The sequence below is a fragment of the Leucoraja erinacea genome, chromosome 2 (genome assembly GCF_028641065.1).
Source record: "Leucoraja erinacea ecotype New England chromosome 2, Leri_hhj_1, whole genome shotgun sequence".
NCBI classification, from domain to species: domain Eukaryota; kingdom Metazoa; phylum Chordata; class Chondrichthyes; order Rajiformes; family Rajidae; genus Leucoraja; species Leucoraja erinaceus.
The window spans coordinates 13,599,409-13,613,837 of NC_073378.1; the positions used below are offsets into that span (position 1 = coordinate 13,599,409).

General features: G+C 42.5%; 1 protein-coding gene across 8 annotated transcripts in view; it reads right to left on the reverse strand.

The window, feature by feature from the left end:
* Nucleotides 1-10,687: 10,687 nt before the first annotated feature.
* mylk4b (myosin light chain kinase family, member 4b) overlaps nucleotides 10,688-14,429 on the reverse strand; it is a 188,002-nt gene continuing 184,260 nt past the window's right edge. For 7 of the 8 annotated variants that reach the window (XR_008725129.1, XM_055651777.1, XM_055651743.1 and 4 more), the window contains one exon: nucleotides 10,688-11,225. Coding sequence is in view for 5 of the 8 variants with exons in the window: in XM_055651777.1 (XP_055507752.1) it covers nucleotides 11,145-11,225 (81 nt within the window). In the remaining 3 variants the exon portion in view is untranslated. The remainder of the gene's footprint in view (nucleotides 11,226-14,429) is intronic. The other variant, XM_055651752.1, reaches the window with a different exon arrangement.

The window sequence follows — 14,429 nt, forward strand, 5'->3', positions numbered from 1 at the left end:
TCTATTGTAAAACAGTTCTCCGCAATTTGCAATCGTCTCATATCAACAAGCATGCTGGAGTGTGAGATGGCATGGGATGAGCACTAAGTGGAACACAGCAATTCTCTGCCATGCAGAACGAGCCATATTTGGAGCTTCATGGCGATGGATGTTTCATCTTGGCTTGTTCCTCTGATGAGCTCAAGTGATGATGAGGTGCTCCTAAAGTTACTGGCACACTCCCAGCTGTTGCATCAGGGTGGAGATAAAGAATATTGACAGCTGGTTCTTTTACGAAAATGAGAAACTGGGGTTGGAACAGCCCACGGGATTACTCAAACCCAATTCACCATTTAAAGTGATCATGGCTCATCTTCCATCTCAAACTAACTTTCCCACTTTATCCCCATATCTCTTCACTTTTTTTCATACCCAATTTCACTGGTAGAATGTACATGGCCTAAGAAAACCAGAGGAAAGAGATTAATGATTCTCTAATAGACAATAGACAATAGGTGCAGGACTAGGCCATTCGGCCCTTCGAGCCAGCACCGCCATTCAATGTGATCATGGCTGAAAATCCACAATCAGTACCCCGTTCCTGCCTTCTCCCCATATCCCCTGACTCTGCTATCTTTAAGAGCCCTATCAAGCTCTCTCTTGAAAATATCCAGAGAACCGGCCTCCACCGCCCGCTGAGGCAGAGAATTCCACAGACTCACAACTCTCTGTGTGAAAAAAGACCATAAGACATTGGAGCAGAAATAGGCCATTCAGCCCATCAAGTTTACTCCACTCCATTCAATGTAATCATGGCTGATCCATTTTTCCCTCTTAACCCCATTCTCCTGCTTTCTCCCCGTAACCTCTTGCTTGCCACCTTTTCTTCTTTAGTAAAATAAGTAGGGTAAGATTGAGCATTACACTTGATCTACCTGCCCAGAGACCTGGGTGACAGCTTTGCCCCAGCTGATATGTGCAGAATACTGGTGAGCTCCAAGCCACCAGTCACAGACTGCTCACAGGCCATTGGGGAAAGGAGGGGGTAGCGGAGGGTGATTTGAGGGGCATTGGTGGTGAAAAATTGGTGTTGGGAGAAAGAGCAGAATGGAGCCAGGTTGAAGGAGGTGAAACCATCATTAACAAAAGGGTGATACAAGGAACTGAGGATGTCGGTTTACAAAAAAAGACACAAAATGCTGGAGTAACTCAGCAGGTCTGCCAGTATCTCTGAAGAATACGGAAAGGTGTCCGTTTGGGCTCAAACAAGAGGACATGACTTCAGAATTAAGGGACAGAAGTTTAGGGGTAATATGAGGGGGAACTTCTTTACTCAGAGTGTGGTGGCGGTGTGGAATGAGCTCCCAGTGGAAGTGGTGGAGGCAGGTTCATTGGTATCATTTAAAAATAAATTGGATAGGCATATGGATGAGAAGGGAATGGAGGGTTATGGTATTATTGCAGGCAGGTGGTACTAAGGGGAAAAAAAACATTTGTTCGGCATGGACTTGTAGGGCCGAGATGGCCTGTTTCCGTGCTGTAATTGTTATATGGTTATATGGTTATATGGGTGGGGATCTTTCTTCAGACTGAGTCTGAGATCTGAAGAAGGGTCCCTACCTCAAATGTCACTCATGTTCTCCAGAGTTGTCGCCTGACCCGCTGAGTTAATCCAGCACTTTGTGTTCTTTTTTAATCAAGGATAAGTTCCTGGGCTGCCTGCAACGGGCAAAAGTTTTGCAAGGAACAAGTGGTTGCCTGTTTTTAGGTAGACCTGCAGCGATCCCTATAGGAACTTCTGGTGAGGTTGTTCCATGACAAGTTTCATAGGACGATCCGTGCTAAGTATGTCCATCGGTGCCCCAATTCTCACACTACACTTAGGTTCCCACATGAACGTCATTGTGGAGCAGTCCCAAAAGAGAGTTCTGGCAGAGGAACCGCGGTCAGGAATGGGGGATGTAACTTCAGCCATCTGATTTCCAAATTGTTCCCATCTTTTCCAGCCTGTCAGGAATGTTGAAAGTCAGGCCCAGAAATGTTATTTTCCAGATTCGGAGCTGCACTGCTGGCCTCTAGTGGCAGAAAGACAGCTCAAAGTTTACTATATAACTTTCATTAGGTGAGATTCTGGGAATCTTCAGGATTCAAATTCCACAATTTAGCCAGTGGTCTTTGTTATTCCAGTAAAATCAGTCATGTTTTGTAATGAAATCTTATCTTATATATCGCAGAATGAATCGCGGTGGGGGGGGGGGGGGGAATAAAGGATTTGGTTACAAACAGCACCGTTTCACGTACAAACATAGGGGCTTTATTTAGAACTGTAAAAAGCTTGGCTCATTCACAAGAAAACAACGCCTCATATGGCTTAGAAATGCATACATTTGCAAATTCCATTATGCATGAAGACATAAAGGGCACTTTACAATGAGGGTCAATGTTGAAGTGACATTTAGAAGTCATGAAAGCCAACACCAGTACATCCTAAAGGGATTGCACAGTCAGTGCTGCCAATTATTAAACACCATCAGCATTTCAACTATGATAAAAAGCAGCACGGCTGTACTTCACTTCCAGTGTGATATGTTGCCCCAGATAGTTATCTGTTGACAGCCAGGCCTTCAGGGAAGGTAAAGACCACACACTCCAGTTTCTCAACTCAGGCAAGCAGCATTATCCATGTTTAGAAGATATTTAGTGGAAATTATGTAACTTGGTACCATGGTTTGGCTTCAGCCTATTTATTTTTCTGGTGCAATTGAAAGAATGATGTAAATGTTAAAAAATAAACCTATCCACAGCTTTTCAACTCCTTGGACACTAAAGAGCCTGTCCCACTTACGTGTCCTTGGCATGCAAATTACACGACCTCGTGGCCGCGTTGAGGCGCACGGCATCATATGGCCACGCGGGGCCGGTCCCACTGAGAAGCGCGGAGGGGTATGTAGTTGTGCACGACATTACGCGCGGGGCTCCGAAATCTTTGTAGCGAACGAAATCTTCGCGCGCCAACGGCCTGTCGCGGAACTGACGGCCAAAGTGGGACAGGCCCAAGACCCTGGCGCGACGCAACGTCTCACCTTCAACAGCAGCAGAAGCGGGTAAACGATCGCCGAACTCGGCCTGAGGCTCACGGCCATTGTGGTCCGGATCCGCCCCCACTACAACTCCCAGAGCGGGGCCAAGAAAATGAAGACACAAAATGCTGGAGTAACTCAGCGGGACCGGTAGCATCTCTGGAGAGAAGCAATGGGTGATGTTTCGGGTCAAGACCCTTCTTTCAGATTGAAGAAGGGTCTCGACACGAAACATCACCCATTCCTTCTCTCCAGAGATGCAGCCGGTCCCGCTGAGTTACTCCAGCTTTGTGTCCATCTTCAAACGACGTCACGCGCTCCAGACGGCTGTGCCTTCGAATGAAGTCGCGCACGACCTTCACAGGACCGTTGCGGCTCAACGCGACCACGAGGTCGTGTAATTTGTGTGCCAAGGACACGTAAGTGGGACAGGCCTTTAACTCAACCTACACTCCTCTATTTAGTTCAGTTTAGGTTTGTTACTGTCATGTGTACCATGGTACAGTGAAAAGATTTCTTTTGCATGCTACAAATCAAATCAGATAATAGCAAACTGCAGATAAATCAGATAATACTATGCAGTAGTTACTCTGCGATTCACACAGTGAACAGACATTATCAATCTAACTTTGCTAATGCTCCACTAATCTAAGCAGATATTTGCCATAAACCACAGCTGTCACTTTTGAGCATCTTACACAATGCATACATCATGCTTCAACACACAAAATAAATATATCGAGTAGCTTCTAGTTACCACAATTTATATGAAATTTGCCAAATTGTTCAGCACTTAAAGAGCTAAACATTTGATTATCATGGTTTCAAAAAGGCTGCAAATGAGAAACTGTAAGATGATAACATTTGAACAACTGTATTAATGCCCACACACTCAATAGGGCTTACAAGAGTCAAAAATAATCAGATAATCCTCAGTGAAAATACAGTGAGATTAAAGTGGAACGTCAAAATATTGTATTTCAAGCCAATTGCTCTTCACTAACAACGTATCATGTTACAGGAGCTTTGAAAACATTGTTACAACTTAATTTGCTTGTTTCAGTTTAAATTAGAAACAAAATATAATACAGGAAGTGTAATTTATTTTGCAAATTGAGGGGAACAGAAATGTTTTGTGAAGGAAAGTCTTTGTTGTTACTTGGAATAGAAATAACTTGGTTGTATAATGAATTTAAAATAACCGACCAGAAATATGATCATATGTTTCTACAACTCCAAGGCACCCAACAACTTTTTAAGTGTTTGGGAACCATTTATCAACCATCTCAAAGACCAATAATTTCATAATTTCATATTATCTGTAGTGATGTAGTCCTGTGCTCTTGCAATGCCCGACTGTGTAGCACCAAGTGGATTGCACCAATACTGTTCTGTCTGGCGGATTTTTTCTGTTGCCTTTTGTTTCTTTTTTTTTCTTTCTCTTTTTTGTTTTGTTGTGTCAAATAAAACATTGAAAAAAAAAGAAATATGATCATACCACACCACTTGAGTGCCATCGTCCCAAACCTCTCTAGAACATTCAATTGAATAGCAAGATCTAAATTAAATTAAAATATACGGTACAAGGAGAGAGTTTGAGCTTGGAGTCAAGATATGTAGGTGAGGTACTAAACAAGTACTTTGTATTTGTTTTCACGAGGGAGAAGGCATGGAGGAGAGTTTGATCAGTGTGGAGAATGCTAACATGCATGGGTGGTTTGAGATTAAAAACGTGTTGAGGCTCTTGAAGAGCAATAAGGTGGAATTAAGGGACAGAAGTTTAGGGGTAACATGAGGGGGAACTTCTTTACTCAGAGAGTGGTAGTGGTGTGGAATGAGCTACCAGTGGAAGTGGTGTCGGCAGGTTCGTTGGTATAATTTAAAAGTAAATTGGATAGGCGTATGGATGAGAAGGGATTGGAGGGTTATGGTATATAGTGCAGGCAGGTAGGACTAAGGGAAAAAGTTGTTCGGCACGGACTTGTAGGGCCGAGATGGCCTGTTTCCGTGCTGTAATTGTTATATGGTTATTATATCCCAGAGTTTGATGGGATGTATCCCAGGTTTTTCAGATCCTCTGTAACCATCTTCTCTAACCATTGATGAAGCCCCGGAGGACTGGAGCATGAATAATGTTCCTTTGTATAAGAAGGGAAGTAGAGATAATCCAGGGGATTATAGGCCAGTGAGCCTTGCGTCAGTAATAGGGAAGCTATTGCAGAGGATTCTATGAAATAGGAATTACTACTATTTGAAAGAGAATGGGTTAATTAGGGACCGTCAGCATGGTGTTACTAACTTTACCGAGTTTTTTGAGAAAGTGACAAAGGTGATTGATGAGGTTAGGACAGTGAATTTCTGGTTGGTGCATTATAGGAAGGATGTGGAGTCTTTGTGAAGGATGGAGAGGAGATTTATCAGAATAATGATTGTTGTCTCTGTACTGTACACTGACAATGACAATTAAAATTGAATCTGAATCTGAATCTGAATCTGGATTAGGGACTATTTAGAATTAGGGAAGAAGTTGGACACACTTGGTTACTTTTCTCTGGAATGCCGGAGATTGAGGGGATATGTTGGAGAAATATAAAATTATGAGCGACATAAATAGGATAGACAGTCAGAGTATTTTTCCCAGGATAGAAATATTAAATACTGCAGGGCATAACATCAAGGATAGAGGGGCAAAGTTTAAAGGAGATGTGCGGGGCAATTTTATTTACACAGAGGATGGTAAGTTTAGAAGGATGAGGGCGGATCTTATAGAAACATATTAAATTATAAAAGGACTGGACAAGCTAGATGCAGGAAAAATTTTCCTAATGTTGGGCGAGTCGAGAACCAGGGACCACATACTTAGAATAAAGAGGAGGTCATTTAAGACTGAGGTGAGAAAAAACGTTTTCACCCAGAGAGTTGTGAATTTATGGAATTTCCTGCAACAGAGGGCAGTGGAGGCCAAGTCACTGGATGGATTTAAGAGAGAGTTAGATAGAGCTCTAGGGGATAGTGGAGTCAAGGGATATGGAGAGAAGGCAGGAACGGGGTACTGATTGGGGATGATCAGCCATGATCACAATGAATGGCGGTGCTGGCTTGAAGGGCCGAATGGCCTCCTCCTGCACCTATTTTCTATGTTTCTATGTTTCTAAATGTCTGGAACGTGCTGCCGGAGGTGGTGGTGGAGGTGGGCATGAGAGTAGCATTTTAAAAACTTCTGGATAGGCACATGGATTTTCAGGGAGTGGAGGGATATGGATTATATCCAAACAGATACAGTTGGTCTTGGCCCATTCCTCTGCTGTACTATGCTCTATATAGGTTTTGTTGAGTTTTACTCTATTATTTTATTTGTGTTGTGTAGTTAAATTAAACACATCTGGTTCATTAATGTTCTTCAAGAAAGAATATCTACCATTCTCACCTGCACTGGCTTATATTACCTTCTCCTAAATGTGGACAAAACCAAGGAGATTGTCGTCGACTTCAGAAAGAAAAATCAGCCCAGTCACACTCCGCTGTGCATCAACAACTTAGCAGTGGAGCAGGTGAAAAGCATCAAGTTCCTGGGAGTGCATATAACGGATACCTTAACTTGGACTACAAACATTACATCTCTGGTAAAACGGGCACAGCAGCGGTTGTACTTCCTCCGCAGGATGAGAAGATCACACCTCCACCCTCCCATCCTCAACACATTCTACAGAAGCACCATTGAATCAGTCATGACCAGCTGCATCTCTATGTGGTGCGGCAGCTGTACAGCTGCGGACTGGAAGTGCCTTCAGAGAGTGGTGAGGACAGCGGAAAAAATCATTGGGACTTCTCTTCCTTCCATCATGGACATTGGTTACAAACGCTGTCTGATTAGAGCTAAGGGCATTACCAGAGCCCCCACACACCCACAATATGGACTGTTTACACTGCTGAACTCTGGGAGGAGGTACCGCAGCATGAAGAGCGGGACAACCAGGTTCTGCAACAGCTTCATCCCCCAGGCCATAAGACTATTGAACTCACAATCAAACCGATGCTAGAACTTTCTTATACATTGCCACTTTTAAAAACTTTCCTATATATCTATTTTACAGAACTATGCACATGAAGCACTTTTTATGGGCACACTAAGCACTTTTACTGATCGCCTGATATAAATGTTATATTCTGCTGCTACTTTGAAGAGTCAATGCAACGAAATTTCGTTCAATGTGCACTGTGTCTATGTGTATACCTGAATGACAATTAAAGTTATATTCATTCATTCATTCATTCATTATATCTGACGAGTTCTACCAATGTGGATGATTCTTAAATGTCCTCAAAAATCATTTAGAAACATAGAAACATAGAAATTAGGTGCAGGAGTAGGCCATTCGGCCCTTCGAGCCTGCACCGCCATTCAATATGATCATGGCTGATCATCCAACTCAGTATCCCGTACCTGCCTTCTCTCCATACCCTCTGATCCCCTTAGCCACAAGGGCCACAGCTAACTCCCTCTTAAATATAGCCAATGAACTGGCCTCGACTACCCTCTGCGGCAGAGAGTTCCAGAGATTCACCACTCTCTGTGTGAAAAAAGTTCTTCTCATCTCGGTTTTAAAGGATAAACCCCTTATCCTTAAGCTGTGACCCCTTGTCCTGGACTTCCCTAACATCGGGAGCAATCTTCCTGCATCTAGCCTGTCCAACCCCTTAAGAATTTTGTAAGTTTCTATAAGATCCCCTCTCAATCTCCTAAATTCTAGAGAGTATAAACCAAGTCTATCCAGTCTTTCTTCATAAGACAGTCCTGACATCCCAGGAATCAGTCTGGTGAACCTTCTCTGCACTCCCTCTATGGCAATAATGTCCTTCCTCAGATTTGGAGACCAAAACTGTACGCAATACTCCAGGTGTGGTCTCACCAAGACCCTGTACAACTGCAGTAGAACCTCCCTGCTCCTATACTCAAATCCTTTTGCTATGAAAGCTAACATACCATTCGCTTTCTTCATTGCCTGCTGCACCTGCATGCCTACTTTCAATGACTGGTGTACCATGACACCCAGGTCTCACTGCATCTCCCCTTTTCCTAGTTGGCCACCATTTAGATAATAGCAGGGCACTTCATTTAAAATCAATAATGGATCTACTGTAAATGTTGGCCATTGGTGCCCAGGTTACCAAGGTGACCAAGATAAATAAAAAAATCTTGAGTATTTCATTTTGTTGAAAGTTAACTGAAAATATTTGTGCTTTCAGCTTTGTCCTTGAAGTGTACACTTTCTCCCTATGAGGGAAGGTGCTTCCTTATACTTGGCCATTACCAGCGTGCAACAGGCTGTCAGTGAAGTTCCACAGTCTGTTAATCTTATCTCTTGTCTGTTGTCTGATTGCTCTCAATGGGGAAACCCCTGCTTCTGTTTAGCAGATGTAACATGAATAGCGATTTGCTGGGGACGACCGCATGTTAACCTTCAAGCAGAGAATGATTTCAGGAATCAGTAGGTTAACCTATGATGAGTGTTTGACAGTGCTGGGCCTGTACTCGCTGGAAGAAGGATGAGGAGGGACCTCATTGAAACGCACAGAATTGTGAAAGGCTTGGATAGAGTGGATGTAGAGAGGATGTTTCCACTAGTGGGAGAGTCTCGGACTAGAGATCATAGTCTCAGAATTAAAGGATGTTCTTTTAGGAAGGAAATTAGGAGGAATTTATTTAGTCAGGGAGTGGTGAATCTGTGGAATTCTTTGCCACAGAAGGGTGTGGAGGCCGTTGGTGGATATATTTAACGCAGAGAGAGAGAGATTCTTGATTAGTATGGGTGTCAGAGATTATAGGGAGAAGGTAAGAGAATGGGGTTAGGAGGGAGAGGTAGATCAGCCATGATTGAATGGTGGAGTAGACTTGATGGGCCGAATGGTCTAATTCTATTCCTATCACATGATCTTATAATCTTATGAAACAACTGTACTTCACCAAGAAAACGAATGTTAAATAGCGAGTGTGGTTTGCATCTGACCAAACATCAACAACAGTGGAATTGCAATAATGCATATGCATACATTGTAGTGGAGGCTGCTCCAGTGCACCCTGCCCCTACCCATTCCTAGAAAATTGTAATTCAAATTCTCATTATGTTCAGGCATCTCTGAACACAGTATCAGAAGAACTGCTCCTCTTTCAGGAGGGATGAAGTGATGTGTTTTTTCTCGCCTTGATTGCATCAGGCAGAGAACTTCACTTAAATTTAAACTCCCGAATGGCTGGAGGGAAAACAATTTGGTTTGTTTGGAATACCTGTGTCATTGCACACTTGTAACCATGATGTTAATGATCTCGTGCTTTTGTTTAAATTGCATTGGGTTAAAGAAGGCGAGTGAACTGTTATTAGAAGGTAAAAACATTTCTTCACACATTTTGGTTTCTGGTGTGGTGACAGAACTTTGACTGGTGGTGACAAAAGTTCATTCTTAATATCCTGAATCTATTGTCAAAGAGTCATAGTCATGCAGCAATCAGAGTTATACAGTGTGAAAACAGGCCCTTCGGCCAAAATTATCTGAGCTGACCAACTTTCCCCATCTACACATAGAAACATAGAAAATAGGTGCAGGAGGAGGCCATTCGGTCCTTCGAGCCAGCACCGCCATTCATTGTGATCATGGCTGATCGTCCCCCATCAATAACCACTGCCTGCCTTCTCCCCATATCCCTTGACTCCACTAGCCCCTAGAGCTCTATCTAACTGCCAGACACAAGTCCCACCTGGCCCATATCCCTCTAAACCTATCCTATCCGTGTACCTGGCCAAGTGCTTTTTTTTTGATTACCAGTTTAGTTTAGTTATACAGCCTGGAAACAGACCATTCGGCCCACCGATTCCACATCTACCATTGACCAACCCTTCACACTAGTTCTATGTTATCCCACTTTCTCATTCACTCCCGACAAACTCAGGGCAAGTTACAGAGGCCCAATTAACCTATAAACCTGCACATCTTGAAGATGTGGGAGGAAACCGGAGCACCCGAAGGAAACCCACGTGGTCACAGGGGGAGCATGCAAACTCCATTCTGACAGCACTCAAGGTCAGGATAGAACCCGGGTCTCTGGCGCTGTCAGGCAGCGGCACTACCTGCTGTGCCACAAATTGTCTTCTACTTCATTGCATTTGCCTGTCTTAATTTGCCTGTTTACTTTAAGAATTAAAGTTCCAAATGTTGATGGTAACGGGCCTAATTAACGTGGATACTCAATGTGTCTCGGTGATCTTTCTCTTGAAGATTACACTGGTTATTTGGCAACCTGTTGAAATGTCAATGTTGGTTCAGGTCACAGTTAAACTCAGGCCAAAATATCATAGTAAAACATCAAATTAAAATTTACAGTGCTCTATTCAGCTCTCTGGTAATGAGGTTGAGAGCTGGGCACCTGCAAAATATCCAGTACATGGTTTTGGCTGTAAAACAGTAGATGTGGAAACCAAGGAGATGTCACAAAAGGGTGGCAGTCAACCAGTACTATTACATTCAACTGCAGGCTGGAGGCCAAAATAGAACCAATTAGACCTTTGAAAGTTTATTTTACATTCTATCTGATTAAGAGTTTTTCAGATCTGGAGAGGATTAAGACAAAAACATTTTGAAACCTTAATTGACTCATTTAATTCACAGTTTCACCAGCCTGACATTTCAGTGCAAAGGGCGTGAAAGCTCATGCTGGTTGGGATCATTTACTGTCCCTTGTGCTTCTTTTTGGATGCTTTAAAATGATAAATACACATCATTAATGAATAAAAGCCTAGTTACATTTTTTTTAAACTGGCAGCAAATGAATATAAATAATGAGATTGACTAAATTAACTACAATCAAATCAGACTGCCACACTCTTGGTGGAAGGATAAATAAACCAAAATGATGGGCGTACATTTTTATGAGTCTGTACCATTTTTACCCAAACACATTTTTCTAAACCTAAACCATATTGTGTTTTACTGGAAGGGATAAGTAAAGGTGGTTCAACAAGGTTGAGGCAAATCACAATGAGTAGTGTCCTGACTGAAAAGGGAAGGTGCAACGGGTTCAGTCAATGCAGCTCACACATCCACAGGCCCCAAAGCCCCAGAATCGCTCAGTTTCTTCAATCGATTTGCAGCAGTCACTGCATAGTAGTTCTTCTACACAGAGATAAAAACAAAACAAAATGAGAGTACTGTCTATTCTTTGTCAGATCAACAATTTGACAGAAACACCGGAAGAGAAGTTATGCATCATTTCTGATACGAGGATGCCACAAATACAACATGGTTGCAAAAACTTGACAGAAGTGTCTACAGTCTCCAGCAAAGATTATAGAGGAGCTCCTCTAGGATCTTTGGTCTCCAGGGATGCTGCCCGACCCATTGAGTTACTCCAGCATTTTGTGTTTTTCATTGCCAGAAACCTGTTGCTCACTATATGTTAAAACAATACGGGTTCGCCAACACACACATTACTTGTTATTTATTGATATTATAAGCAAAAAAAAACATACCATTGTGCAATAAAGTACTTTTGGGTTCTGCTTGGGGTAAAGACTGACCAATTCAATCTACTATCAGCTGTTAACATTTGTGATTATTTCTGGATTACACTATTTTGTTAGTAGCCGTGGAGATGGGTTGTAACCCGGAAATATTCTTGTAGAACTAAGGAAATGCAGATGCTGGATTACACAGAAGGGCACAAAGTGCTGGAATAACTTTGTGGATCAGGCAGCATCTCTGGAGCGCATGGAGAGGTGTCATTTTGGGTCGGGACCTTTCTTCACCAAAGTCTGAAGAAGGGTCCTGACCCACAATGTCACCTATCCATGTTTTTCAGAGATTCTGTCTGACTCACTGAGTTATAACCATATAACCATATAACAATTACAGCATGGAAACAAGCCATCTTGGCCCTTCTAGTCTGCGCTGAACACTTACTCTCACCTAGTCCCATCTATCTGCACTCAGAACATAACCCTCCATTCCTTTCCCGTCCATATACCTATCCAATATATTTTGAAGATAAAATTGAACCTGCCTCCACCACTTCCACTGGAAGCTCATTCCACACAGCTACCACTCTCTGAGTAAAGAAGTTCCCCCTCATGTTACCCCTAAACCTTTGTCCCTTCATTCTTCAAATCATGTCCCCTTGTTTGAATTGTCCCTACTCTCAATGGGAAAAGCTTATCCATGTCAACTCTGTCTATCCATATAACCATATAACAATTACAGCACGGAAACAGGCCATCTCGGCCCTACAAGTCCGTGCCGAACAACTTGTTTCCCTTAGTCCCACATGCCTGCACTCATACCATAACCCTCCATACCCTTCTCATCCATATGCCTATCCAATTTATTTTTAAATGATACCAACGAACCTGCCTCCACCACTTCCACTGTAAGCTCATTCCACACCGCTACCACTCTCTGAGTAAAGAAGTTCCTCCTCATGTTACCCCTAAACTTCTGTCCCTTAATTCTGAAGTCATGTCCTCTTGTTTGAATCTTCCCTATTCTCAAAGGGAAAAGCTGATCCACATCAACTCTGTCTATCCCTCTCATCATTTTATAGACCTCTATCAAGTCCCCCCTTAACCTTCTGCACTCCAGAGAATAAAGACCTAAATTATTCAACCTTTCTCTGTAACTTAGTTGTTGAAACCCAGGCAACATTCTAGTAAATCTCCTCTGTACTCTCTCTATTTTGTTGACATCCTTCCTATAATTGGCGACCAAAATTGTACACCATACTCCAGATTTGGTCTCACCAATGCCTTGTACAATTGTAACATTACATCCCAGCTTCTATACTCAATGCTCTGATTTATAAAGGCTAGCATACCAAAAGCTTTCTTTACCACCCTATCTACATGAAATTCCACCTTCAAGGAACTATGCATGGTTATTCCCAGATCCCTCTGTTCAACTGTATTCTTCAATTCCCTATCATTTACCATGTAGTCCTATTTTGATTTGTCCTGCCAAAGTGTAGCACCTCACATTTATCAGCATTAAACTCCATCTGCCATCTTTCAGCCCATTCTTCCAAATGGTCTAAATCACTCTGTAGACTTTGGGAATCCTCTTTATTATCCACAACACCCCCTATCTTGGTATCATCTGCATACTTACTAATCCAATTTACCACACCTTCATCCAGATCATTGATGTACATGCCACACAACAAAGGACCCAACACCGATCCCTGAGGAACCCCACTAGTCACCTGCCTCCAACCCGACAAACAACCATCCACCATTACCCTCTGGCTTCTCCCATTCAGCCACTGTTGAATCCATCTTGCTACTCCTGCATTTATACCCAACAGTTGAACCTTCTTAACCAACCTTCCATGAGGAACCTTGTCAAAGGCCTTACTAAAGTCCATATAGACAACATCCACTGCTTTACCCTCGTCAATTTCCCTAGTAACCTCTTCAAAAAATTCAAGAAGATTAGTCAAACATGACCTTCCAGGCACAAATCCATGTTGACTGTTCCTAAACAGATCCTGTTTATCCAGATGCTTATATATATTATCTCTAAGTATCTTTTCCATTAGTTTTCCCACCACTGAAGTCAAACTAACAAGCCTATAATTGCTAGGTTTACTCTTAGAACCCTTTTTAAACAATGGAACAACATGCGCAGTACGCCAATCCTCGGGGACTATTCCCGTTTCTAATGACATCTGAAATATTTCTGTCATAGCCCCGGCTATTTCTGCACTAACTTCCCTCAATGTCCTAGGGAATATCCTGTCAGGACCTGGAGACTTATCCACTTTTATATTTTTCAAAAGTGTCAGTACTTCTTTTACTTTGAAACTCATAGTATCCATAGCTACTCTACTAGTTTCCATTACCTTACATAATTCAATATAGAAACATAGAAACATAGAAATTAGGTGCAGGAGTAGGCCATTCGGCCCTTCGAGCATGCACCGCCATTCAATATGATCATGGCTGATCATCCAACTCAGTATCCCGTACCTGCCTTCTTTCCATACCCCCTGATCCCCTTAGCCACAAGGGCCACATCTAACTCCCTCTTAAATATAGCCAATGAACTGGCCTCAACTACCCTCTGTGGCAGAGAGTTCCAGAGATTCACCACTCTCTGTGTGAAAAAAGTTCTTCTCATCTCGGTTTTAAAGGATTTCCCCCTTATCCTTAAGCTGTGACCCCTTGTCCTGGACTTCCCCAACATCGGGAACAATCTTCCTGCATCTAGCCTGTCCAACCCCTTAAGAATTTTGTAAGTTTCTATAAGATCCCCTCTCAATCTTCTAAATTCTAGAGAGTGTCATATCATTCTCCTTGGTGAATACCGACGAAAAGAAATTGTTCAATA